The sequence below is a fragment of the Struthio camelus genome, chromosome 11 (genome assembly GCF_040807025.1).
Source record: "Struthio camelus isolate bStrCam1 chromosome 11, bStrCam1.hap1, whole genome shotgun sequence".
NCBI classification, from domain to species: Eukaryota; Metazoa; Chordata; class Aves; order Struthioniformes; family Struthionidae; genus Struthio; species Struthio camelus.
In genome coordinates this window covers 13,920,369-13,947,896 of record NC_090952.1, presented here as the reverse complement: position 1 = coordinate 13,947,896, position 27,528 = coordinate 13,920,369, and the positions used below count along the sequence as shown (strand labels likewise).

General features: G+C 41.3%; 1 protein-coding gene across 4 annotated transcripts; it reads right to left on the bottom strand.

Annotated features, from left to right (window-relative positions):
* Positions 1 to 2,015: 2,015 nt before the first annotated feature.
* Positions 2,016 to 23,303, bottom strand: IDS (iduronate 2-sulfatase). Of its 4 annotated transcripts, XM_068957708.1 has the most exons (12): positions 23,113 to 23,303; positions 18,298 to 18,452; positions 16,615 to 16,777; positions 14,645 to 14,717; positions 12,545 to 12,681; positions 11,297 to 11,474; positions 10,320 to 10,408; positions 9,400 to 9,600; positions 8,552 to 8,722; positions 7,727 to 7,853; positions 5,844 to 6,017; positions 2,016 to 4,580 (listed from the first exon to the last, which is right to left on the bottom strand). In XM_068957708.1, the coding sequence occupies exons 5-12, from the start codon at positions 12,674 to 12,676 to the stop codon at positions 4,075 to 4,077; spliced, it is 1,578 nt and encodes a 525-aa protein (XP_068813809.1). In that variant the 5' UTR covers positions 12,677 to 12,681; positions 14,645 to 14,717; positions 16,615 to 16,777; positions 18,298 to 18,452; positions 23,113 to 23,303; the 3' UTR covers positions 2,016 to 4,074. The 4 variants fall into 4 exon arrangements, with proteins under 4 accessions (XP_068813809.1, XP_068813808.1, XP_068813810.1 ...); XM_068957707.1 differs by lacking the exons at positions 14,645 to 14,717; positions 16,615 to 16,777; positions 18,298 to 18,452; positions 23,113 to 23,303 and adding an exon at positions 13,594 to 13,726; XM_068957709.1 differs by lacking the exons at positions 14,645 to 14,717; positions 16,615 to 16,777; positions 18,298 to 18,452; positions 23,113 to 23,303 and adding an exon at positions 13,386 to 13,401.
* Positions 23,304 to 27,528: the final 4,225 nt, after the last annotated feature.

The window sequence follows — 27,528 nt, the reverse complement described above, 5'->3', positions numbered from 1 at the left end:
CAGGCCCAAGAAAATAATTCTCTTTAGCAAGGAAGTCAGTCAAGCACAGAGGCATAAAAATTTTTGACTCAGGGCCATCTTAACCTGGCTAGGAGTTTCTGATGTGAGCAGCAAGGTCTATAGCCTAGAAAACTGTTAAGTGCTGGAAAACCTAGTTACCAAAAGGGTAATTTCATTCTCTGTGCAGCGTTTCACATTTGAATGCTAAGTAATTGTTGAAATAAAAGAATTCTATGTTTAGCTAAGAATCTCAGTTGCAACTGTTAGGCACTTCCCAAATGCAGTCTGAGAGTCCCTCTGACCCAAAGCGTTGAAATGTGAGCTGACTGCAGCACCTTGCAAAAGCAGCATCTCGACCACGACGTTTTGGCTGTTTTGCCAATGGCAGTATTGCTCCCCATCAGAAAAAATACACATAAACATTGGGAATTAAGAAGCATTCGTGTCAGAGGCACTGTGTCTCTATCCTACCCCTCGTGCTGTGGAGCGCTCATTCCAGTAGGGGACTCCGCTTACCAGCGCAACAGAGCGCCAAGAAGTGGGTCATAACAGCTAACACAAAACTGCGATTAATTAGGTAACATCTGACCAATATCAGGACATGGAGCTGCCTTTGCCTGTCTCACTGCTCAATACAAAAACATTTGCAACTCCCAGTTAGCTATTAATTTGAAGTGTACCCCATTTCCCTCAACAAGCACAGAGCTTAGGCCAAAGGAGGGAGTGCAATCTGTCGCGCAGCACAGTACGTAGCAACAGCATTTCCACACACTCCAGTTTGCACAGCATGTCTGAAATTAGACCCAAATCCTTTCTTTGCAAACCGCAGACATTCAAACAACACATTACAAAACACACCCAGCTATACAGCCACCTCCACTTCTCAAAGCTTCCTATTACCTCTGCTTTGTATGCAGCGTATTTTTACCTTTGATTTAAAAATCAGTTTGATTTTAGGATGTTGCACACCTATACACTAGAAACAATGTCACGAGCTGTGATTGACTGATGTATGGCTGGTTAGGGACCAAGATTTTAATTCCATTGCTTAATCACTCCTGTACATTAGCTTATTAACAGAGGCCTGTTTATTGACTCTGTTTCGTGCCAAGTGCTTACAGCGGCTACTCTCGGGTCCCCAGTGGAGTCTCTCCATACACGGAGCACAGGTAACGATTCCTGCTGATGCAGCATCACGCTGTTCTTCCAGCTGTTCCGGTGCCATTCTGAGAAATAGGGTCAGCACTGGCATCTCATTTATTTCCTGATGCTTGGCTTGCATCCTCCCACCCTCTAGGGAGGCAGGAGCTGTTTGCAAGAGCACTTTATTTTTATTGCTCTTGTTAAGTTCTTTTGTTCTTCAGAGCAGGCTGCTTGGCCTAACAAAGCCCACATCTGGGCTCTCCAAGCAGTATCTTGGCTTGTTTTAAGAAACGTGCCTTCTTCCTTTGTCTCCACTGCTTTTCTCTCAACCAGCTTCATAACAAAACTGCAACTCACCTAGCACTTCCAACAGCAAAGCTTATTCACTGCTATGCCTCTCCCATGGCCTCAAAAGCATTACTCCTCAGCTCTGCAGCAGGCAGAAGGAAACCATGCTCTCTAGGTGGACTGCAGTGCTGCTCAGTGACTTGTACAATTATTCAAAAGTGACCTTGCTCTGAGCATTTGGATACCAGTCTTGTTTCACTGGCTGTCAAAGACGATTCTGTTTCACGTCTCCCCAAAACATTACTAGATTTTGATTAAGGAAGGTCAAGGATAGCTCTTTCCTTTCAATATAAAGAGAATAGCTCAAGGGAAAAAAAAATACTCATCACCTAGCACCTAGAACTTTTATCTCCGCTTGAAAAATTAAATTGCTTGAAGCGATGGGAGGCTTGGGAAGGGGGATGTAAGAGAAGAATGTTTTCACACAAATATGTTTTTAAATAATCCACGTACATGCTGCAACTTAAAGTCCCCAAAAAGTATTTTTACAGGTTCTCATCGGTGGTCTTCACAGAACAGGAATCTAACATGTAACAATGCCCAGTCTTTAATTCAAATTGTAGCTTCTCTTACAGCTGGCTTTAGCTCCTGAAGTCCCTAATTTAGTTTATGGAATTGGTAAGGAGGTGAACATTGCCCATCAATCAGAGTAGGACTGCATGAACTCACATAAAGTCAAACAGAATACAAAGCCTATCTCACACCACACTCACAGCAATGCAGATTCCCCCTGAATATACCGTCTCTAGAAAGCGAGCAGGAAATTGTAGCGTACTGGGCCATGGAACATACATTAAAACAGCAGGAACATACATAAAAGGGACAAGCACAGCCCTCCTAAAGCAGAGAGGGGTTTTAAAGGAGCTAAAAGCTGGTTCACTGTGAGCAATGCCGTAAGCTGCCCAGAGTTAGAGTGAACCACGGCATTTTTGAGGCAAGATTAAAAGTCTTTTACCCCTTTACAAACGAAAGCAAAGGGTTTTTTTTTTTTAAACTTATACTTGGAGATGATCACAAACACCTACTTAAATGATCTGATTAAGGTGTTCTAGCAGAAGAACAAAATGCAAAGCTCAGATAGCCAAGTCTGAGATGATACCAATTTGCCAGGGCAATTGTAATGTACATTGTGTTACTGACCTAGCATACCAGAGACTTAGATTAATCCTTAATGCTTCAATTCACCCAAAAAGAAATCACTTTCCCAATATTCGATTTTCCTTTGAAGGAAAGAGTGTCAGAGACATAATTAGCTCTAGCTGCAGACTTCAAATCTTTGCCTGGCACCATTCTGAATGAAGCACATCTTCAACCAGTGTGAAATTGGTATAGCTATACTGAATCTGCTACATGGAACTGCAGTATTTCACATCAGCTGAGGATCTAATTCTACATGCATTAGTGAAAAAAAGGTATGTTATCATTAGGAATAATAATATTGCAGAACACACAGTATCTTGGGCAGAGTAAAAGAAAATGACAAGCTCATAAGAAATATATTTTTCTAATTGAGTTTAAGTCACTAAATAACTGCTGTCTTCTAATGGAGAATCAAACTCCTGGTGGGTATTTATGCATTAATTAGATATAAGGCCATCATACGAATTTTAATGAAATAAAGTTATGTCTGTGGCTTCTCTTGAATTGCAGTCACTTTATCTGAGGAAGACAAGTAATGACTGGCTCTCCCTTTTTGCAAGAATCAGAGGAACAGTTCAGTGAGGAAGGCAGTAGGAGTTGGCATTGTCAGAACAAGTCCTTCTCTATTCAGGCAGAAATGAAAAAATTCTGGAAGCCTCATTCATCAAGATAGAACTGCAGAAATCCAGTAGGCTGATAGAATACATAACACAAATTACTGCCATCCATTGCAAACCTGAAAAGGAGAGCACACTGGTGCCCTCTTAACCCTTCAGCATTATTCACTGTTATTCGCTAAAACATCCACTTGATACCTATAAATTCCAAATTCAGATTCCCTCCTCTGTCTGAACAGGAGCAAGAATCTCCAAATTAAATCTTTTATTTTGAAAAGAGTTAAATTTAGTGAAACACATTAGATTTCCCCTTTAGTCCTGGTCAGAGCTAAGGCTGATGATGGCAGACACCTCAGTTTCTCATTGCTACCACATGTCTCCTTGACCACTCAAACTCCCAATGTCCTCAATAAAGCAGATAGGACCTGTTTGCTTACACATAACATTCTCCACACAGACTACCATATGCAGAAGTTTTTCTTTTGCCACCTTTCATACCACAAATTCCAGCAAAGATAATGAGTTTTTCTTCTTCAGTCACTACAGCACTGACGACTATGGAGATATTTCAGTACAGGCCTGCGTACCCTGTGTGCCTGTTCACAAGCGTTGCTTGCTGGCAGGTGAAAACACAGTTGCAGAAGTAATTTTACTTTCACTACTTGGGTGTACTAAGGGCTGTAACAAGACAAAAGCACTAGCTAATGTTTTGATACAAACAGGATTTTACTTCAGTCCAAGTGTTTTCTATACAACAAAAATGCTTTATGCAAAAAAGGAAATGTTACTTTACTGGCAAGAATGGGTCCAAACAAGTTCCTGAACCCTAGCGCTTCAGGAAGCCAAGAATTTTTTTGAAAAGGCCACCATGTAAGGTATTGTTATAGACGTTATGATCCTGGTGTGGATCGCTCTCCACCATGTACAACTCTCCTGCATGGACATCCTCAAAGTCGGCACTAAAGTTGTTGGGATTAAATCCAACCCACAGAGTATACCTGTAGTCACCTGTACGCATGGAATACCCCATGACTCTGATGTCTTTCAGCTTTGGTTTGTCAGAGTTCCACTGAGGAGTGTCTGCAGGCCGGGGATATTGGCTGAAAGCAATAGGTTCTTCGTGATAACCTCTGTAAGTGTCATCACACCCATCCTTCTCTACTTTCTCCAGCTTCTCTTCAGAGGAATTAAAATAACGGACAATGCTTGCCCCCTCAGTGCACAGCACCACAGAAAATGAAGTCTCTGGGCACACAGGAGGAACTTGCAGGCCAGCAAGTTCAGCGAGCGTTGAAAAAAGAGACACAAGCTCAACCGTTTTTTCGCTTCGCCCTAAAAGAAACATCATCAAAATACACGTTAAGGAACGTGACAGCTCAACAGACACTGATGTAACATTTTAGAAACTTATTCTGATAATTAAGCTGGTGCTTTATTGGAAGTGCTTTGCATTGGATTTGCGGGGTAAAAAAAACAAGGCTATGTAATTAATGTGGCAGTTAGCTCTGGGGATGCTAGTCTATGCATTTTAACAAGATGAGATTTTGTCACTTCTACTTCTCAAATGTGCAAACTCTTCAAGACACTGATATTCATTCCTTTGAAAAAGAGCTCTTAGAAAGACAAAGGAAATTTCAGTGTCTACCATTTAACACAAGGGTACCTCCATCAAAACACCATTTTAGGTGCAGACGCTACACAGACACTGTTTACTAATCACCGTTGGAAAAACTGCTACAGCCATTATAAAAGGTAGGTCAAGTATCCTTTTAGGCATCTAAGCAACACAAAAATAAATCTCCTGCAGAGAGAGACCTCTGTGTTAACGCAGACATCTAGCTGTTTCCACTAAAGCAGATCTAACCAAAGCAAAACTTTGTGTTCAGAGATGTAACACACCTTCACCATCGTGTTCCTTATCAGTACAAAAGCAGTCAATAACACTGAGTCAAGAATTGTCCGAGTTAGATGCAATCTTTATTTAGGCCTAAAGCACAAATATATTTCACCAATGATTCTTCCTGCTCTCACAGCCCTGCACTTAAATAGCAATGCTGTCATATCTTACTTTGTATAGAGAAAAATGATATCCACACATAGAACTTCAGGCATACTAAAGTCTGCCTTTTGCACCAAGCTCTCTAGCCCAGGAGAGAAGGATCAGAATGCCCTTTTGTTCTTAACTAGACATTAAAAAACCTTTACAAACTCTTGCACGGCTGCACTGTCCTGCCCTAAGCTCTAGCACTATATCCTCAACAGGAAAAAAGTCTGGCAGTTCTGCTCCTAAAACAACTCAAGTTTGTTGACATGCAGGCTAAGCAAGAGAAGTCATTCCATTTAAATCACAGAAACGTATGGCTGGAAAGGATCTTAAGAGACCATCTGAATATCTGAATCAGCTTCCAACTGATAAAAGATCAGGAATGTTTAAACCCCTCTTAGAGGGAACCTCTTCCAGAAGCCAGATTTGGCTTTTATTACCTGGGAATCAAACCTGTACTGTTGTATGTGCTTGCATGTGAAGCATGACTGAGTCACCACTTCTTTACGTATATCCACTGTAAATACGAACAATAAATGCTGGAAATTTACCTTGAAGTACCAAGCCTGAAACACGGCTAAAGGGGTCACGGTAGGGGAAGGCTCTCTCTCCTTGGCTAGCAGAGGAAGATGTCATTCCGGGTACGTAAAACATTAGCGGCACACGGGTAGCAACATCAAAATTGCTGTACTTTGCCCATTCACCATGTTCTCCCAGGGACCATCCTATATGACAGAAAGCATAATTTAGATACTGGATTGTAACTTAGTTGTCATTCCTTTCTCACAGCAAAAGTGACTCTGGCTGTTGAGGCCACTATTCTATTGTCACGGTTGTACTAACCGACAAGTAACAATCTGTGTTTAAACGCAAGAAGATATTTCTCTAATGTGAAAATTCTTTCAGCAAACCACCTGAATCTTGCCACGTGCTACCCTTATAATAAGGGAACAATTACACCTTTCCCTATTTCCCCTAGTCTAGATAAGAGTTAGGAAGTCAGTATTAAAGCAGCATAAAAGAGGAATCAGGGTGTGTCACTGTGCCTGCAAAAGTCTCAAGATCAATTCCACAAAGCACTCATTTAAGCTACACGCAGCTGCTAGCTCTCCAGTACCGCTGTTATGTTATAACTGAGCATCCCTTGGAGCCAAGGCTGCTGTCTGTGCCAGACTGTCCTATCAGGACGCTATATCCCTGAGGAAGGAAAAGGGAGATCAAAACGCTTTAGCTTCTCCTCTTCGTCTTAGATGAGACGCCAATTTGACGTCCTTCCGGGCACGTTTATTGCCAGCTTCACTTGGGGGAAGATAAAGGAGCTCTCTAAGAGCTATGCTGATGCATGATCTTTTGAGCTAGATTTCTATGGAATCACTTTGCTAGCCATGGTACTGGAAACACCAATGATTTACAATTAAACAAGGCAAGGAAAAGAAAAGGAATTCAGTCTACAAAGGAAAGGAAAAAACCCAAGTCATAGTGGCAAATAAGACAGAGTATCTAGAGTAATCTTCGTACCAAAAGTATTAATCCGATTACTCTACAACTCACTGAAGGCTTGTTTACACACACTCACTCACAAAAGTCAGCCCAAATTGACTAAATATGTACCTTTAAGTGGGTTAGTTAAGTCACGTTAAACCCAGTCTAGATTCTATCATTCAGAATTGAGCATTCTTAATTCGATTTACATCGTTTCATCTTGAAAGTGACCCAAATCAAGGATCCTCTAGAAAACAAATCCAGATTAGTTTTCCTCAGTGGCTCTGTTGTAGATGATTCCAAACTGTTCTAAGTCAGCTAAAAAATCCCCCAACTGAGGGGACCCACGGGAGGGTTATTTTAATGAAAGCTAGAGTATTGAAACAAATAGTTAACTGCTTGAAGTATTTGTTCCATAATTCAAATTCAAACAGGATTTTTACCACCAAGATCCAGATTGTGTAAGACACCAACTACAAGAAGAGAAGTCATACTGCTATCAGTTTAGATGCTCTGCAAACAGCAACGACAAGTGCAAGAACACACGCTTCAGCAGTTAATGAGAAAGCCTGTCACCCGCTGTACCAGATGGCTCTCTACAAATTGCAATGGGGGAGCTATCCTTTAGCAGCACTCTTCCCAGCAGGAGTCGCTCCTTGGGGTAGGAGGTGGGAATACAGCAAGCTCAGCCCAGTATCCTGACAGACAGCCTCATCACTCACTTGCAAACCCTCCACCTCATTAGGGAGAGAGGTGCCTGCAGGGAAACAGAACTCCTCAGCCACAGAAGCCTGTGTCAGAGTCCATTAATTAGAGACTGACTAGCCAGATATACGAGGTATGGTTGCAGTGCTGCAAGTTATGTAAACATACACGTGAGTAATATGCCAGCATCAAGTTGTACAATTAAAAAGTTATTTACACCGAGCTGGAGAAAAATTTAGTTGCTTACCGTGATCAGCAGTAAAAACTACCATTGTGCTGTTTGAGAGTCCTACATCATCCAAAGCATTCAAGAGCAGGCCAACTTGCATATCCAGGTAAGAAACTGCTGCATAATAGCTCTGGCGAATCTGCCGCTGCAATTCATTAAAAAAAAAAAGAAGAAGATAAAAAAAAGAGAGAGTCTCTTCTCCACAAAGCAACCCACTGCTCCTCCTGTAAATAAAGAGACTGAAGGATTTTCCTTACAAAGCTTTATTTTCAAGTGTCTGCAGCCTGATTAATGTCCTAGCTGAAGAGGTAAACCCAGAAGGGGGCAGTTAGAAAATTCTTACTGTTTCTCAAAAGTTCTTTCAAGGAAGATGTGGCAAATCAATCAATTCCCCTTCTCTCAGAGTCCAGCCACATAATAAGCGCTTGGGAGTCAAGCAGAATATTGCAAAAAGAAGATATACTAAATGGTGGCTTGAAACAGATCTAGCTAATGAAAACTGATGGGATGTTGGTAACTGATGCGTACACTCCCTTACATAGGAACACACACCCTTCAACAGTGATGGTGGAAAACCAGAAATAACCAACAGCACACCCTATCATCATTAGTTGAAGGCTCACCTCTTTGCCCCCTTGCTACTAGCCTGAGTAGCTACACAACACAATTACAGAGGTGGTTTGCCTACAAAGTTAGGGGCAACAGCAATGAAAGGTGGAGAATTGAGTTTTTGCAAACTGTCAGGTGCTGAGTACCCTGGAACATCTAGAAGCAGCCAACTGCTCCTTCGTGTTTCAACAGTTTAGGGTAGTTTGACTTCAGTGCGCTGAAGTGACTGCTTACCTGGAAGTCCTCTGGAAGTGGTCCATAAGGGAAACTAACATTTAATGCCTTCACATCATCCCTCTGTCTGATATCCATCCAGGGGTTGTATGCCACAGAAGGCAGCTTCTCAGGCACCCAGGGATCTGGGGCTAATGTGATGTCTTCCAAGGGGTACAGTTTCAGAAATTCCTTTACAACACAAACACAACGAACACACAAACACGCACGCTGACCTCACGCCTAATGCCCCTATTGCAAACTTTGTATTGTAAAGCAGCAACCGTTCTTCCTCTCGTGACCCTCCAATTTTCTTACCAATTACAAGACTTTGCTACCTTTAACACTTGGGGGGAATGTTATGTTAGTCTGCCCCAGCCAATTTCTGAAAAATACTAAGTTAGTAAGTGATACTGTACATGAAAACAGCCTCCTGTATAGTCAGCAGTAAATCAAAGACTGAAATCATGTATTGAGAAGCTATATTAAAATAAAAGGTCCAACAGCGCTTCCTCTGAAAGCAGGAGGAGTTTTGCAACTGACTCAAATAGTGAAGGAAGAACAAGATCTTCTAAGGCCTCATTATGTCACACTCCATCAAGCTGAACAGCATCTCCACGCAACAGCAGTCACACTATTATGGTAGTAGTAGTCTGCTTTCTGTTCGACTAGTCACAACTCTCTTTCTAATTATTTTTAAATGTAACAGAGACTGTTGCTACAATTACATTGAATCAAGGCTGTTTTTCAGTTTGGTTTTCAGCTTGCTTTTCAGAAACGGTAACAACAAAGCATCTCTGGAAGCAGCTTTGAAAAGAAAAAATAACACTTGTCTAAGTCTCTTTCCCCATAGGTGCAAGGTTCCTTACCTGTGGGTACCGCAGGGGAATGTGTGGTTTGTGGTAACCAACAGCCAGGAAGAATTTTTGCTTCTTGGTTTTCATAGCCTTCAGTAAGCGTATGGCCTCTTCAGTGCTTTGAATATCAGGCAAAGTACCACTGGGCATTTCTGTCACGTTCACCGGACACACCAAGTTAGCATGAAGTTTTCCATCCTTTCCTCTACAAGTCTTTAAAAAAGAATTATTTAAGCAACTTACTTTCTGTAAAAGTAAGGAAATAATTCTCTCTTCCATAACTTTAATTCATTTCTGAGCCCAACAAACTCTGTGGATTGGATATAATAACGAAATTCTCAACTTCTAGGAAAACTAAAGGTGCCATGCAAGTTGATGTCTAAGGCAGACAGCTCCAGGGGCTGAAGAACACACTGAATACATGGCAACTTCTGTGTGTAAAGAAAAGCAGAATCCTCTCTCTAAAGCTGGCCAGAAACTGAGAAGCAGTCATACAGGAAAATACACCTCCAAAATGAATAGGATCTCTGACCTATTGGCAAGAAGTTAAAATTTGGTTACAGTACATATATGCATTATTTCTCCTCCTGACCCCAAGAGCTCATAGAAAGCTACCTGGAAGCTACTACTGGCTCATTAGTTTCTGGGCAAATGCCTGTCTGATGTATAACCAGTGGAGAAAGATGAATTACACTAAATAGTTGCCAAGAAAATGTGGCCTCAGCAGGGTCTTTGGGACAGATGCTAAACAGACAAAGAAAAGTATGTTGCTGATACAAATACTGTTGTTGTTAAAATCAGCAATGAGTGGTTTCCCTGCACTATGTTATAATTTCAAAAAAAAACACAGAATATAGGCTGGCGCTTGAAACAAAGACCTTCATTATATCCAGAAAACCCTTCTTCATTAGGGTCCCACAAACTGTCCTTACCTTATCATTTTCATACTTTTCAGTAGAAGGATGAAAGGGTGGAATGGACCAGCTGTAGGGGTAGTCATCACTGTAATTGGATGAAATTCCTGAAAAGGGTAAAGAGTAAAGGCATCAGAAACACACCAATAGTTCACTAAACCAGCAAGAACTCAAATGCAAATTTAACTTGTTTTTACTTTTTTTTTTTTTTTTTAAGTACTCCAATTGCAGAAGCATTTCAAATGTTTTTCACAATTCAGCCAACAAAGAAAGAATATTTAAGAAATAAAAGTCAAAAAGTTTAAGACAAGCAATTGTCCCTGACATAAATCTGATACTGGGGAAAAGGAGACTCAAACTCTTGAGTAACCTTATTTCAGGGAACAAAACAACCAGGATTAGTAACAGTTTTCATGTATGTACCTAATTAGATTTACTATCAATTGAAAGTCTACATGTCCACCCAAGCTCCATTCCGGAGGTAAAGAATTACCAGAAAAGGGTCATATGAGTATAACGGTATTTTTCAACCCCGGGGTTTTTTTTTTTTTTTTTAAATAGTGAACTAATTTCCTAGTTTAATTAGTAGTATTAGCCATACATTCAATGTCTCCTGACTGAGACAGATAGCCTGCTGTGAAACATCAAGCATGTGTATATGCCAAACAAAGAGTGACACAATGAGACTGTTCAATAATTTCATCTTTGACAGATAGCCAACTTCCAGACATGTCTGAGTATGGCAGACATTTATGCTCACAAAATCCAGATAGTATGTGAAAACTTTTATTAGATAAGAGTCACCTAATATATTCACCTCTCTAACGTTTTAAGATTTAAAGACAACCTACAACTATTGTATAATCTGGCTCCTGATAATGATTCAGGTTGTCTCATACATACAGCTAAGAATTACATAGTTCATACTCATTCGTTAAGTCTGTTTGTGAGAATACATAGTGTCTACGTTAAGTACACAACAACTCAAATGATACCGGGATGAAAAACTTTCCCCACGGACAGGGTCACGTAGCCATTCTCCTTGAAATACTGAGGCATTGTGGAATAGTTTCCTGCATGCACTCTCCAGTAGGAATAGAAATCATACAGTCGGGTAGTATCAGGTCTGCGTCCAGTAAGAAATGATACTCTACTCGGAGCACAGACAGCTTGCTGAGGAGAGAGCCAGTTAGAAGGAGAATCAGTGCTGAACAAAAACCAATATATCCATATGAACTGTAACACAGCAACTCAGGTGTTGCTGAGCAAAACACTCAAAGGCTCAAGGACCTGTGAAAATATTTCATGTCACTTCAAGCTAGGATGAACAGCATCATTATTATGAATATCAATCCCCAGCTACACGTTTTTTTTGGTTTTTTTTTAACCAGAAACACATTTACCTAGTTATACTTTATCTCAAATAATCAATTCCTAAGCACGGACAAAGAGCTTTGATCATGCAGCTAATAACAAAAATTAAGTCGTGCTAAAGATAACGCTTTTGAAAACTAGTAGCTTACACTCATACAGAGCTAAGCAGAGCAGCAGATGGACTGTGCTGACAAAAGCCCAAGGTCTAGCTGATCAGGGCTACCTTAAGAATAATGAAAAGGACAAACATATGGGAGGTCCAGGTTGCAGTCCAAGGGCCTCACCAGTTCTGTGTCACAGTGGCAAGAGCCAAATCCTAATTCCCAGTCAGAATTAGGTCCAAGCTTCTAACTTCTCAGCAGATACAAGCCCGGGAAGGGAGGCATCCTATGCAAAGTATCTAAGTAAAGAACAGTGATATTTAGTGATATTTTGAGTCCTGTATAGTAAGCATCATTCTTAAATGCAAGTTCTGGTCTATTAAATAGATGACAATAGATTCCTTACAAGAACAGAACAAAAAGTAAAAGTAATCTTTCATAACAACACTGTTGGGATTGAAAGAAAAGAATTACAATTTGGCGAAACAGCATCCTTAAGCAGATTTTGCTGTCAACAGTGAAAAAGTTTGGGCGATATGCTACTCCAAGGGTTATACAAATATTGGTATCCACGTGACCTTTTTTCATTCTTCTCACTTTAGCAAAGATGAGTACAAACACTGCAGTTTAGACTAACCACTCCTTTGCTACTGGAGTTACTTTAAAGATTAATAAATACTTTTCAAAGCTCTTCCCAACACTTGCTGTGATGAAACCAGGAAGTATTTTGCGGAAAGAGAACTATTTTTATTAAGTTACTTATCTTACCTGTGCATATGCATTGCTGAACACAGCACTTTGAGATGCAAGTTGGTCAACGTTTGGAGATTTTACAAGCTTGTCTCCGTAACAGCCCAGAACAGGACGCAGGTCATCCACAACTATAAACAAGACATTCATGCCATCTACAATGATGAAACACAATCAGACTATATTAATTTGAGCACTAGTGAGTAAGGACTACTTTATGCAGACTATATACCTCCTAGAAAACTTCTTTGCCAATTTTCTACCTTGAAGTATACTTATAAAAAAAAAAAAAATCACCAAGAAAAAAAAAAAGAAAAAAATCAGCAAGAACATCTATTATCTTTGTAGGGAATTATAATTACTGGAGTTAATTCCTTAAACACAGAACAATCCAAAGGCTCCCTGCTCAGCAGGCCTAGGCAGCATTACAGGTTTTTTCAGTTCCCCTTTTACTTCATTGCTTCCTCCCAGAGCATTATATTCGTGTATTTTCAGTTGGCCCCAAAAAGCTGTATATTTAAAGGAAAGTGAAATATTTCTGACAAATGTAGACACTTCATAGTTCTGTCTACTTCATAGTTTTACCACCTACAAACTTTGGGTTTTTTTTAAATCAGAGGTAAAATTCAGATATTGATACATTATCTAATCCCTCTCCAGACAGAGGAAAGAAAAAAGAAATCCTTTTTAAAAAATGATTTACGTGAAATGTATTTCTCTTTTTTAAAATTCAAATTTCATTTAAACTAACAACCATTCAAGGCGCACAGGAAGCTTTGCCAAAGCCCCGAGCGGGGCGAACGGCGGAGCCGGTGAGCGGCGCCGAGGGCCGGGGCGGCCAGCGCTGCCCCCGCCTTACACCTTCAAACGCCGCGCTCACACGCACGTTTCCTGCTGCTGCTTTTTGACACTGGCGCCTCCCCGCCCCGTTTCCCAAGAGGGCGCCCCCCGGCCCCCCGCCGCCGCCCCGCTCCCCTGCCCACAGCGGCCTCCGGGGAACCGCTCAAAGCAACGCCCGGCTACGTCGGGGGGCGCGCGGGACCCGCTGCCCTCGGCGCCCGTCGCACCTGCGGGCCCGGCCCGCGGCCCCCGGGGGCAGCGCGCAGCCGCCGCCGCCCAGCCGAGCGCGCCGGCGGCGCAGGAAGCCGCGAGCAGCCAGAGCCAGGCGGCCGCCGCCGCCATCTTGGGGCGGGGCGGGACGGGCAGGGCAGGGCAGGGCAGGGCAGGGCCGCCCCCCGGGGCGGGCAGAGCCACCTCCCCGGGGCGGGGCCGGCAGAGCGTGGCGCTGCCGCGCTTGCGCACGCGTTTCGGGCGGTTTCCCGAGGCGGCCGCGCACTCGGGCGCCGCCCGGCCGCGGAGGAGCGGGTCCCCGCCGGGCGAGGACGCCTTGGCGAGGCCCGTGTTAGCCGCGCCCCGGTGCTCCGCAGGGGCCAGGCCCCCGCCGGCGGGCTGCTCGGCCCCGCTCCCTGCCCGCGTTGCTAAAGCACCGTCCCCTCCTTGCGCTGCGTTAGCGACTCGAGGCCTCAAAACTATAAACACACGCGTGCGGTGGCAGGAGTTGGAAATTACATTTTTCGTAAAACGAGCTATTTTTGGAAAGGGAACTGAGTAGTGCATGTACTAAGATGACAGCAGGAAATCCCGGGACAGACAAAGGTGCACCCTGGCCGCCACCCGCGGCAGAGGTCCGAGTGAGAGCTCCGGCCCGCTCCTCAGACGGCGGCTCTGTCGGCCTGCTCGGCCGGGGGCGAGGAGGAAGGGGAGCAGCGGGGGGGCAGACGGGGGCTCCTCGAGGAAGAGGCCACAGGGTCTGCCCCTCCGCGGGGCCATCAGCCGGCTTTCCCCAGCGGGACCCGGCTGGGTTCGCCGACAGCAGCACCGGCCGGGCTCCCCCCCAGCCCCGGGGGCCGAAGAGACAGCTGTGAGACAGCAGAAATCGGGGAAGTTCAGGAGGGCTGATGTAAAGAACACCAGCGGAGGAAGACCGTTCATCCAAAAAGAAAAAAAAATGGTATGTTTACATGCCATCATTCAAGAGGCAGTATTACAGAACAAAGGAGTTTTGTGGACCTTAACCCGGTTGCGTTTTATTCCTTCCCGGATTGTCCTGGCACTTACCGCAGTAGTTCTCTGGGAGAAGGAAGGTTTAATGTCATGCCGACAATGATTTCCTCCGCAGGCATATAGCAACCTTGGGGAATGAGGAAATCGAGTGTGTCAGAGTTAACATTTAGAGACATCATTTTAATCCTGTTTGTAATGAGTACTACAGCCAGTTAACATTTACATTATATATTTTAAACATACATTTGTATTTTCTCGGTCACTCCAAGACCCAGCAAATGTCAGCTTGTTGTAAGCTGTCAGTGGGAGCGCACGTTTTGCATAGCAGGCCATATGCGGGTCTCTAATATCAGCCTCCTACCCATGACTTACCACTCATGAGACCTGAGAGGTGCTTGGGCTAGCTCAGCTATTCAGCTGCACCTAAGCTTTCTCCTCTGTGACTTTTTGGCAAGCAGGGCCTTGCTTTTAGACAATTGACCTCGTTTTCTAACCTGGCAGTTTTAGCGTGCATTAGGCAATTCTGATCAAACAACAGTCCTGACAGCAGTACAGGAAATGTGGTGTGCCAGCAGGGCTAGTCTGGATCGCAGGTTAGGGGTACATGTGAAGGAAACTACTAGGCTACTGTAGAGGGCCAGAAGAGGACACAGGAATTTTGATTAATTTTTGAAAAATCTTTCAAAGTCCTGTCTTGGCTTTAGCAGACAGAAAAGCTGCCTATTTCCCCCTCCTCATCTTATTAAAGGTTTCAGGAAGAATTGGCTTTATAGAAAGCTCTGAAATTTGACCTGATATCTGCTTTTAGTTGTGGAAAAGAGAATATATTTACTGCTGGTATTTCTGTACAACATAAACTATTAACTACGCAAATGCTTCCTAATCTGCAACTGTAAGATTACCAGCGACTAAGAGGATAGCATAAGGCAGCACACAAAATAATTACTAAACGAGTGAGTTAAAAACACATGACTGTGCATTCCTAGACTTGGAACAAGCAAGCAAAGTGATGAAAAAATATACCAAATATACAACCAATTTTTCACTCGCTTGTGTGTGAAAACCACTATGGCAATGCTGCCCAAAATGGCACATGTATTTTCTTTTTTCACAAATGCCATGTGCTCTTTTGACTATACATGGCTGATTAACAGTGAAACATAGTGGCAAACATCCATGTCTTTAAAATCAGACTATTAAAAAGAAACTCTCAGGAAAAAGCCTGCATTTATGGGAAGAAATGTAAAGAATTATTCCATCTATAATGGAATCAGTACTCTTATTCTTTCTGTGCTTCAGGACTGCACTGCTCTCTCGTTTCAAAATTAGAACGTTGGCAGCATGAGTTCCGAGACAGAAATGCCCTGTTTTGTCACTTTTTTTTATACTGAGGACAAGCATTTGGAAAGAAAATCGATAGTCGAGTGTGAAAAGTTCAAAGATAGCAGAGCCTGCCTCAGAGGCAGGCAAGTGGGTGGATTAGTCTTTCTGTGCCTCTGAAATTGTGCAAGTTCTGCTATTTCTGTAACTTTGAAGTTATCTGCACTGAGAAAAATGGCCTCGAAAACAGCCCTACACTCCAGATTTTCCTAGATGCTCCTCTTTTGCAACATGCCAATATTGTCCAAAGGGAATATGAAAATTTTGAAGGTTTGTCTGGGATTTCTGGATGCCTTGCAGCTTGCTTAGAGCCAGGGCAGTAGATTTACCAGGTGCAGTTAATTCACAGCAGCTATAATGCATAAATAGCAAAAGCACATGAAAAATTTGATGCTTTCTGGATTCGTTGGTCTTAAAGTGCACATCAGCTGGAGAATGCACCCACCTGCTGCGTGGCTGCCTTGTGCAGTACCTCCAATACATACAAGCCACAGCAGACTTGCTGCACTTGTGCAAGTTCCCTGTGCTGCACACATACAATATATGTGGCACACCACACACATGCCAATGTTACTGCACATGTATTAAACTATATGCACACTCATTGTGTCTGGAAAATCTGAAGCAAAAATAGAGGAACTTACCTTAAAACCATCAAGGGATTCGTATCAATACTCCGCAAATTTGTGATATCTTTCACTGGAGCTGGTGTCAATGCCCAAAATAGAACGAGCTCAGAACTGAGCTATGAAACTTAATTCAATCTAAAACTTTTTGCAATGCAAACTAGCTATTTTGTTGACAAACCTATAGGGATAATTTGGAGGAGAGCAGAGTTATCAAAAAAAAAAAAAAGCTAATTAAGAAAAAACCCCCACACATTTAATTAGATTTAAATATTTTCAGATGTTTGCAAACAATACTGAATGCTCTATATTTTCCTGTAACTGATTTGCTTTGCCTAAATTCTTCAGGAGAATGGGGTGGCAAATAGTCTGTTTCTCTGCTCTGTAAGTATGCATATTTTCAAGCTTCGGTTATGCTTATGCACTCAACATAAGCTCATCCATCTTACAGGAGCAGTAGCTAAAATGGTCTGCCACAACTCCATTTTTCAGTGGGATGTGTGATTAAAAAGTCCAGTATGTATATATTATTACATAGAACGTGCATACGCATTCAAGCAAATAGACTTTTTTCTAAACTACTAGAGTGAAGTTTATTCTTTATGTGGTTCTTACACTTCCCTTTCTACATGTATGGGAAATGCCCAAATCAAATCAAGAACTCTGGGGAAAAAAATTCAGGTAATACAGAGCATGTTATATGCAACCAAGTTATGAATATTGTTCAGTACATTTGCATATTTTGGGACTAATTTTATGTATAAACATTGTACCTCACAAGTACCAGCAACTGTCCTAGCGCAGATCAGCTGCTAGATGGAAATGTATTTAGCAGTGCATCCCCAAATGACACTTCTGTCATTTTCATTTGGAGACTTTCGATGGAAAAACCCAAAGAATTATTCTGCTATTGCACATCCATTTAATTACCATAAAACCTCTCTCTCACAAATGCAAATATGTTGAGTGGTACTTGATGTGGATTTCCTGGTTTGCCTAACATGAGCATTTAGCAATCAACTCGAGCTCAACCCACTAGAACAAATTATACAGATACAAAAATTCTTTTTCAAAGAGCACACAAGTTCTGATGCTAAAGAGTAAACTGGAATGATGCCAGCTAAATGACTGTCAACATTGAAATCAGGGTTCTAATAGTATCTCTCTGATGGATTGTCATGATTGGTGAGGTCCCATGTCCCAGATGTCCACTCCGCTCTGGATGTATGGGCATCTGACTCGCCCGTTGTTCAGTTCCTGAACTAAAATACCACCGTTTTAAGGTGTGATTTGTCAGGAATGTCATGGGAAAGCTTAAACCCAAACCTTGCCTGAACTGCAGACATCTCATAAAACATTCCTTCTTAGCCATTCTGCTAGAAGTACTGGAAGCCCACGGGGATGCAAGCCTCCTCTAGCTACCACCACCAGCGAGTATCAAATCTGCCATGGCTTAACAATATGCTGTGGCGTATACTGAAGGTTTTGGGGTCCACAGTAGTGCTTGCATAAGCATTAGTAATCCAGATAGATAACACCATAAAGGCAGAGTATCTCAGAATGTCAGAGGCCCAAGTTAAGACACAAATTCAGCACAGAAATCTTGTTAGTGGAAAAATCCCATTAATGAAAATAAATCTGTGTAAGAAATGGCTGTACCATCAGACCCATAGCAGATCCCAAAAATTAGCATTGACATACCTGGAGACGCTTTCCTGAAAGTCTCCACATACACACTTTTTTCCTAAAAGGAGGACTTCTTCAGTTTCATGGGGAAATTGCATTTCTCTTAGCTTTCAAAGTTCTCGAGCCAAAACACTATTACCTCAGTTGGTAATAATCTCACAAATCAGCATCTGAGGAGGAGGTGTTACAAAGAAATTAATGGAAGTATCAGAAGAAGATATTTTTATTTTACTTTACAAAGTATGTGACGAACTTGGTCTTCTCTGCTCTGCCCCTTGTGCTGCAAAGAGAAGTTGCATTTGGCTCAAAGCAATAACTCCATACACCATATCATGAGCAAACCTCAGGAATTTGCTTCTACATCACACACTAAGTCACTCTAAGAAGGTGTGTTTCCACGAGCAACTGGCTGGGCACTGTGATCAGTTCACTGTGATCAGACTCTCAGAGAACCACGCTCTTCTCCATGAATCAATATAATTAATCACAAATGGAGAATATTGGCTATCCTTTATTTCTCAAGCATTATAGAAAGGATTTGACTAACAGGAAGCTTCCAATTGGTAGAAAGCATTTATCCCCAAACTGATTTCAAAAACAAACCAACAAACTGTTACTTTCCTTTTTGTTTTATGTACTAAACAAACATTGACTGCTGTACAAGAAAGTTACTTTAAAAAAAAAAGAGAAAGAGGCGTTTTAAAACCATTAACACCTGCGTTAACAACTGTAGCCTTCTTTGGCACGTTTGGTGAGGAAGTGAAATACCTATCGCAATATAGATCTGCTTGAACCATAGTGTTGATAAATCTCTAAATTGTACTTGGATAAGCCTTCATCTCATGCAGTCATTATTCCTTGGCTGAAGTGAGTCACACAGACCTGCCACGCGCTCTCCCAAGTCCTAGGCAAGTGATCTCACGCAAGGATCTCTGCCAAATACATATTGTCAGAGTTGGTTCTAAGACACTGCTTCGACTGACTTCAGAGTACGGGGCACCGGACGAGGCACACGCTGCCCCACCGCGGAAAGCACTGAATCAATGGCACGCCTCAGTCATGGTTTCTCCCATTTCCTGTCTGGCCTACAAACCTGCAGATTAAGTACCATCAGCTCCCTCTCTGATGTGCTGGCCAGAGAAGGGCTGGGTGGAGCGAGGAACCAGAGACTCCCTGGCCCTCCCCACAGCCATTCCAGGAAAACGTCTCTACAGTTTAGGTAATCCTCCAACAGATTGCACTTGCCCGACTACTTACTGCAGGCAGGCAAGCACGCTGCAGCGTAGCCCTTGAGAAACAGCTTTACACACATACACATTGACACAGGCAACTTCTCATGGTGAGTAAAATAAAGAGATAAGCTCTGAAAACAGGGAAGCCTGTGTAAATAAGATGTCAGGTAAAGCTACTGAATTCTTTAATGCAGGTCCCTGGCAAGGGCTGATGTGACATTTAAATATTTACAAACTCTAGTCTTTAATTTGGTATTCTAGATTAATAGTTGCTGCAGCTCTTAGAGGATATTTTGGGCAGCATCCTCAGTGTAGTTACAAAATACAATTTTTGCAAAAATCTGACTTCCGTTTATTGCTAATACTGAAATCTAACTGACCCTATATTCCTTATTCCTCTCGTTAAAACTGCCTCAGAGGAGAAGTAAATAAGCTTATCAGTATTCAAGTACTGCGAACACAGAGGTCACCTTCTCTGTTAAGCAACTCTCCATTTCAAACACTAAAACCTTGCAATTAGCACTTTATGACAAGGACATCAAAGTACTCATGACTACTTTGTTCAGGCTAAGGTGATGTTTTGTGTGGTATCATTCCGTTTACAAAGCAGGAGAGGAGTGATTCCTGCTAAGACACAGATCCCGCTCCCACGCGGTGCAAACTGCGGAAGGCAAAGGAAACGTCATGGCAGGGAGGGACAGGAGAGGATGAGCGGGGGATCTATAATAAGACAGAACGTGGCAGAACAAGAGCAGCTCAAGGTTTGGATAAGGCCTTTCAGAAATTAGCAGGGACTTGTTTCCCTTTAGTATTCTTTAATGAACCTGTTATCATGCTTGATAAAAGCTAACAGACCAACAAAGACATAGAAATAGCAATTATAATAGCGAATATTGTCTTTTGTCAAGATCAAATTCTTCCTTTCTTTGTTTTTATTCCACCTCCTTCTTCACAGTTCATCTTAGGGAACAGGCCTGTGAGGTGGAAGGTTCAGAACTAGAAAATAATTTTTGTTTGTAGGTACTGTGATGAGTTCTTGCACTGTCGTATGAGTTTACTGTATGAACAGCAGCAGAGTGGCTATGTTACTAAGCCAGTAGTTCCCCAATTGTGGTCCGCAAGGCTATGCGAACTGATTGCAACTGTCCATGAATCACACTTCTTCGTGTGCTGAAAATTACCTAGACCTCTAGAGCAGCCCAGCAACATGCCAGATATGACCCCTGAGAGTTAACAAGTCCTACAGCAGGCTACTTCTGGTCTACAAGAAAAACTCAAGAGTCATGTTTCCAGTAAAGTCAGCTTACAGAATTCAGTACCTAACAGATAAAGATACAATCCATGAGCATGAATGCAGGATGGAATAATTTCCACTGTGTCTGATTACAAAGAGAATGATTCTGCTTTGTCATTCGGTTATTACTACATATGCAGACAGAACCCAGGAACAAAAAATTACTTCTCTGTCTAATCTGTATCCTCTGTTTCCTACCGTAATCACTATCAACTGTATCAGATCCCAAAGGCTCTGCACTGAGTTTACTCAGCGCCCTTAAGCGCGATGCCTCAACAAGGTTGAATTAGTCCTTCCTGCAGCATTCCAGATGCCATCATTTACTTTCGGGTCAATGAGAGAACCTTGCCGGATCTACACTGGATGAGCAGCTCAAACTAGCATGCTCTTTCCAAACACACTCTTCCCAGAATTTGGCAATAGCATTTAAAGGTTCAAAAGGTATAGGTAAAAAACTGCAGAGGGACAAATATAATATATGTTTATTCAACTAAAACATCATCTGTGATCACTTTTTAGTTAAAGGACCTTCACATACATCAGGTTAAGTCACAGCACGGAAAAGCATGAGCCACCTTTGCTCTGAAATGCCCTAGGAGTTTTAAGGTTTAGAAGACAAGCTTCCTGGGAGAAGGAGTTAGCCATTGCGGGGAGGGGGAGGCGCAGCAGGATATACAGACTTCCAAATTCACCAGAAATTGTAACTAGAAGATCAGGAGAGTAAAATAAAAACAAAGCCCCTGCAGGTCTTAAAAGCTGAAAGTGAGGAGAAGTTTTAACTTCAAAAATATCAGCAATCAAAAATAAGCATTGATTTAGCTGTTGACTTTGATGAACATAGTAATGTTACAAACCATCTTTAAAAAAAAGAAAAAAAAAAAGCACTTTGCACACGGTCAGCAGAAACTCTAACCTCAGCTGAGCAGAATTTTTCTTGCAGGTGCTGCCATTCTGGGCAATCACAAGCGAGACACTGAACCAAGCTGATAAAGACAGAGCACCTGTGATCAGGTTACCCCTTCCACAGTTGGCAATATTTCTTTCAGCTTCTAAAAGCCAACAGGGCAGGGAACGTGGAGGCACTTGGAGACTAGAGTGATCAAGGAAAAGAGAAAGGCTGACTAAAGACTATAGAGAGGGGAATGAGGACCCATGCAAACCAGAAATAGGTAAACTGAACTAAAGGGTTGGACTCTGGATTAGGAAGAAAATGGGACAACGTGTCTGTATTTACCAAACCACTTCATTTGAAGTCTGGAAGAGAACTGAGGTACTGGAGTCGTACCATTGCTCTGCTGTCCAAGAATATCTTGGCTGATAGGTTTCAATGTTCCACGAACAGTGGTCTATACATAGGATAAAAGCCTACTAACATCATCAGTTCCTCATACTGTGAAGGGGGTAGAATCTACTTTAATAAAAATTTAGGCATGAAAAAGCCACACGCACAGAAGTTCTAATGAAAAAAGTATTAAGATATAAGTGAAATGACTAGAAGTTAGTAAATGGCAGAATTGAATTTGTCCTGCACATATGCAGGTACGACTGTCTTCAAGGACATTACTACATCCTACTTTTCCCCATAGGATCTGACCCCATTCAGGACGCAGGACAAATAGTACTCCTTAAAACTGTGCCTGATTTCTTGCATGCTGTTCCAGTCCTTTGAACTCACAAACTGTTTACCACAGTCACGCCAGAGTTTTCCAAACATCCCTGTGACAAAAAGATGGAATAAAGGACAGGGAGAACTGGTAGACAAATAGAGTAAGGCCAAAGCGGGCCACCCATTTTATGTTGTTACATAACCCTCTTATACAGGTTTAAGGATCAGATCTTCTTGTTACAACTGCTAAGAAAGCGCTGACTGCTCACACCTACAGATCAGGTCTCAGGATCTCAAACACAGATACGCAGTGGGCGAGGAATACAAAGTTAAAAAGACCTGTGAAGCCCAATACAAGAAGCTTGCACTCTCACACCAGCAGTGCCGCACAAACACAGGGTGAGATTCATTCGCCAAAAAGGATACCATTCTTTCTTTTCCTGAAATTCCTTAACTCAGTCACAGCACACCTTTCACCTTCTGCAACAAAAAAACCATACACAAGATTATACTTCACTAGAAAACCCTAACTGCCTGCAGGAATTCTGTGGGATAAAAACCAGTATGTGATCACATAACTGGAGATTGTTTTGCAACATAGCTCAACTTAGTGTTCTTCATGTAAGATATAAATATGTTCCCTGCAACACTGAACTAAAAAACAAACACAACATACTTTTGTAAGGCTGAAAAATTACCTGATGCTGTCCCCTCACTGAGGACGACTGAGCTGGAGCTTTCTGCCTTTCTCTCTTGGGAGAGAATGCCTCTAGACATTCTCAAATGTCATCTTGTTGATAGATCTCAGACCTGAAACCAAGGTAAAAAGCTCATCTCTTTGACCTTTTCAAAATCCTGTTCACTTTCATTCAGTCTCCCATCCAGTTTTGTTAACAATTGGTTTCATGATTCATGGCTGAAATGATGAACAGAGTTAAGTGAGTTGTATTACTTCCTTTTCAGATCTTTTTGTGTGTGTCTTTTCAGTGTGGTGAGCTATAAGTAGGTTCTTGTCAAAGAAGGACCTGCAGCAAGTAGCTGGTTAACATCTTATCTCTGCAACAGACATGTAAATTTGCTACAATCATATTGAAGTTTAACCTCATCCTTTTCCTTGAATACGCTTCAGAGCAAGCTATGTTGTTTCTAATTACTGCTAAGACGAAGCCTGATTTATCATTGCCCTGCAGCCCTGGATAATGTGCATGTTGCACGATGTTACCACATCAGGATATCAGTATTTTAAACTCATGGTGTACTGCTGCAAATTATTACAAGGCTGCAAGGCATGCTGAATTGAACTCACCTCTTGTATACAAAACGCTAAAACTGTTACTTGTTTTAGTAGCATTTAAGCATTCATCTTCCGTTATCTGGCTTGACTCCTGAAAGAAACCTAAAGGAGCCATGGACAGAAATCTCATTTGAAGTCAATGTTATCTGGACGTGCAGGTTCTTGAGATTCCTGGAGAACCTGACCTGTCCCAGTACTGAAATGCTTAATCTTAAAAATGCTTTAGGTAAAATTAGTACCTGCCTTTACTTAAAAAGGGAAGAATGCAAATAGTTGGAATTTTAATCTTACATGCAGAACTCTCCCCAGTTTCTCTAGGCATAATTTGATAGTCACAGTCAGTCCTTTCAACTCACCGACCGTTTCCGTCTTAAGGAAAAGTTTATTCCTAGTGGGATTTCCTAATTAAATGCAGAAGTTTACCGAAGAACAGAGCTTCTAGTTTTCACAATGGTTGAAGAGTCGGTCTTTCCCTTGACCTGGTAACTCATGTGAAACCTCAAATCGCCTTCCCTTCATTAGCATGCAGGACTGATCAAGCAGAGTTGGAACCTGCTGTTTTCCCCTCTAAGTGAAGCTCCACTGTCAGAGTGGTCTGAAACAAATCAGGTCATTTACAAAACAGAGACAAGAAAGTTATTTAAAGTTAGCATTATAGAAAAGAGGGAGAGAGTTTACTGAATTGAAACATACCAGAAGTGTATTTTTCTCTCAAAAGAACATGAAGGCTTTAAATAATCAATGTTTGTATTTTAATGAATCAATACCTTCCGATATATCAATTAAAAATTTTAGGCAATGACTGCCGAGACATTTAAAAGACGGTGGAAGTTGACAAAGTCATACCAAATTTAAAGAAAACGCAAGCAGAATTGTACTGCAATTTGTAAATTGAGTAGAAAGACGCTTCCTGTTAAACATCTCTATATATTTCAACGATAAGAAAATAGAAATAATTTCTTTACATTGAACTGACCTGATGGTATTAGGATTGGTATTAATGGTATAGATTAGTATAAATGAATTTTATAGCAAAACTAGGTGAATTTTATTTCAAATTTCTGTACAATCACTCTTAACAGTACTAAAACAAAATGCAACATTTAAACAAAGGAAAACCAAAGATATGCTGTATTTTTATTATATAAATTACTCAGTGTATTCTGTTTTCCCAGTGGTAAATTTTATCCGATACGTTATTCAAAAATAGTGCAATTTAAATGTTCATCTTTAATTTAAATAGTGCCATTTCTATTACAAATGTATTTTTCCTGATGATAATCATTACAGTTTTTTAAAAGAGCAAAGAAACATGACATTTTGTCATTTTAAAAAACGATTTTGTCAATTGTGGTTATAGAGTAAACTACTGTAGGACAGAAAATCTGCACTTGGGTTATCTGTGTTTAGAATTTGGATGACTACTGCTTTTGGCAATTAAATAAACAAGAATAAAGTGTGAGGTGAAATAAAATATGAAAATCAGCACTGTGCTAACTTGATCAGACAACGTTCAACAGTGATTTACAAAAAAAAAAAACACACCCTCTCCAAGGACTTCGTCAGGAATATCAGTGAATAAATCACATAGTGGCACTGTTAAGAACTTAAGCCATTAAAGTAATCAAAGATCAAATCTCATTAGTTCCCGGATCTGTTTATTTTTAATTAATGAAGAAAGCATCACCTAAAACATTTGATGGGTATAACACACATTGATCAAACTCAGGAAATCTAAACCCAGGTTAGGTTGACCTGTGTCCTCCAATTAACACAAACCAGACCTCACCTTGACTCAGTAAGAACGCCACCGCTGATTTTTAAGCCACATCAGGCTGCCACCTCAATCCTCAGCAAGCAGTAGCACAAAGCAACTTCAGAGGTAGTTTCGTTGGCCACTGTGTACTAGAATATCCAATGATGTGGAGACCTGATGGATTATCTGGGACAACAGATATGGCAAAACCAGAAATGCTGGTAGAGGAAACCATGCTGCACTCCATCTGCTCCAATGACAACTGAGATGTCACTGAAAGTATCCATAATTTTGAGCACCTATGATATAGCTGATATATATTGGCACATATATTAGCTATGGCATCCATAAGCACTTAGCCAGTATGACGGGAGGGCATACAAGAATTGCTATTGGTCTCAGAAGAGTAGGAACAACTTGCATCTCTAACATCTCTCAGTGCCTATGATAGCGAAAGTCTGATTTATTTACAAGTTTTTGTATTCACCCAGAGCTTTCTAAAGAGCCTTCTTCTCTTGGAGCTAAAAAGCTCCCTCGTTGGTCTCTTCCTGAACAGACCGCTTCCTTCTTTTCTCAGAATTATATAGCCACTGAGAAATGTAGAGAACTATCTTACAGCTGGTCCAAATAGCCTGTCAGGATAGTCTTGAACTATCTGGAAATAAGAGTTATGTTTTGTGCTGAATATTATCCCTGGATTTAAAAAAAATAGGACATCACGTATTTTTTTTCAGGACAACATGTATGATGTGATCCACCATCAAAACCTAATGGAATTAAGAAGGCTTTGAAGGAAAGTTTTGACATTGATAAATCACATTAGGAGATTGATAGGATTTATTTTTAGAGAAAACATTCAATGCCCTCTTTTCCAACTTTATCTCAACAGCTGCCAAACACAGCGGAAGGGAAAGAAACGTCAGAAAGCTTAAGCTTAAAGCTGCATCAAAAACGTGCAGCTTTTAAACTGTGGCCACACAAGAGAAAGACAGATTTCCTAAGCAAAGGAGCATGGAGCACAGCTTGCTTAGATGAACTTCCTCTCAACAGGAGGACAAGCAATGAATAAAACTAGCTGGACAGTTTAAAAGGGAAAAGTAGAGCATCCTTAATTAAATCTCAGATGCATCTTTTGCAGGTGATGTCAAAACATTGCGTCAAATTCTGCTTTGGTGGCCAAATAATTGCATAACTACACATTTTCTAGCATTCCACTGGCAGAATGGCTTATGAAATCTTTGGTTCTTTAGTTGTACCACATAATTTGCTTCACATCACAAAGTTATGAGGACTGCATCCCAGGTAGCTCATTAATGTTTACAAATTGCCTAAATATTTGAATATTCTATCATAATTTGGCATCAATATAAACAACAACTTGCTAAACTGCTACAATTATGTAAGTGGGTAATAGTTTCAAGTTGGAGGATATTAACTTAGGGGTACAATATCCAATAGATGGATGCAAATAGATTTAAAGCCACTGCCATAAAACTAACCCTCTAAATAAACACAAAACAATATTCCTCACACAGATGATTGAAATCTTGATTGAAACAAAAAGCCCTGATTTCAAAACAGATTAGCTGCATGTATTGACAATCACATCTGTGCAGACGCTAGGCAGATCGTCATTGTTTTTAAATATGCAGTTACAGGCCAGTCTATTTCGTAATGGATTATCCGAGTAATACACGTTCTTCGCCGTTTACCGGTCAAACGCCTTTCATTCTCCTGTGAATAAGTGCTAATAGCAAGGCCTATTGCTACAGCGATATCAACAGAAACTCAAATTAGGACTTTCAAGCCTGGAGAAAATGACTTTTTTTAAAACAATTTGCTGTTGTCTCATAGACCAGGAATGATGATCCTACAAACAGTTCCTGGTTACATTCAGTCATCCTCATGAATCAATTAGTGCTCAGCTACTATCTTCCCTTTAAATGTTATATTCTAGTAATCTAACAGTGATGCTTTGAGAAAGTCTATAAAGACAACAGGACACATGAATTATCAGGTGTGTTGGAAAGGAATCAAGGCTGACTGTCAAAGAAAGCAAGCTTG

What these genes read in the sequence shown, in the direction of transcription:
- IDS (XM_068957707.1), bottom strand. Translation starts at nt 13,708, where the DNA reads ATGGCGGCGGCGGCCGCCTGGCTCTGGCTGCTCGCGGCTTCCTGCGCC. An exon ending in GGGGAAAGTTTTTCATCCCG is followed by an intron (nt 10,409 to 11,296) that starts GTATCATTTGAG and finishes TACCCTTTTCAG; the next exon opens with GAATTTCATCCAATTACAGT. An exon ending in TTCAGGCTTGGTACTTCAAG is followed by an intron (nt 4,581 to 5,843) that starts GTAAATTTCCAG and finishes TGTTTCTTTTAG; the next exon opens with GGCGAAGCGAAAAAACGGTT.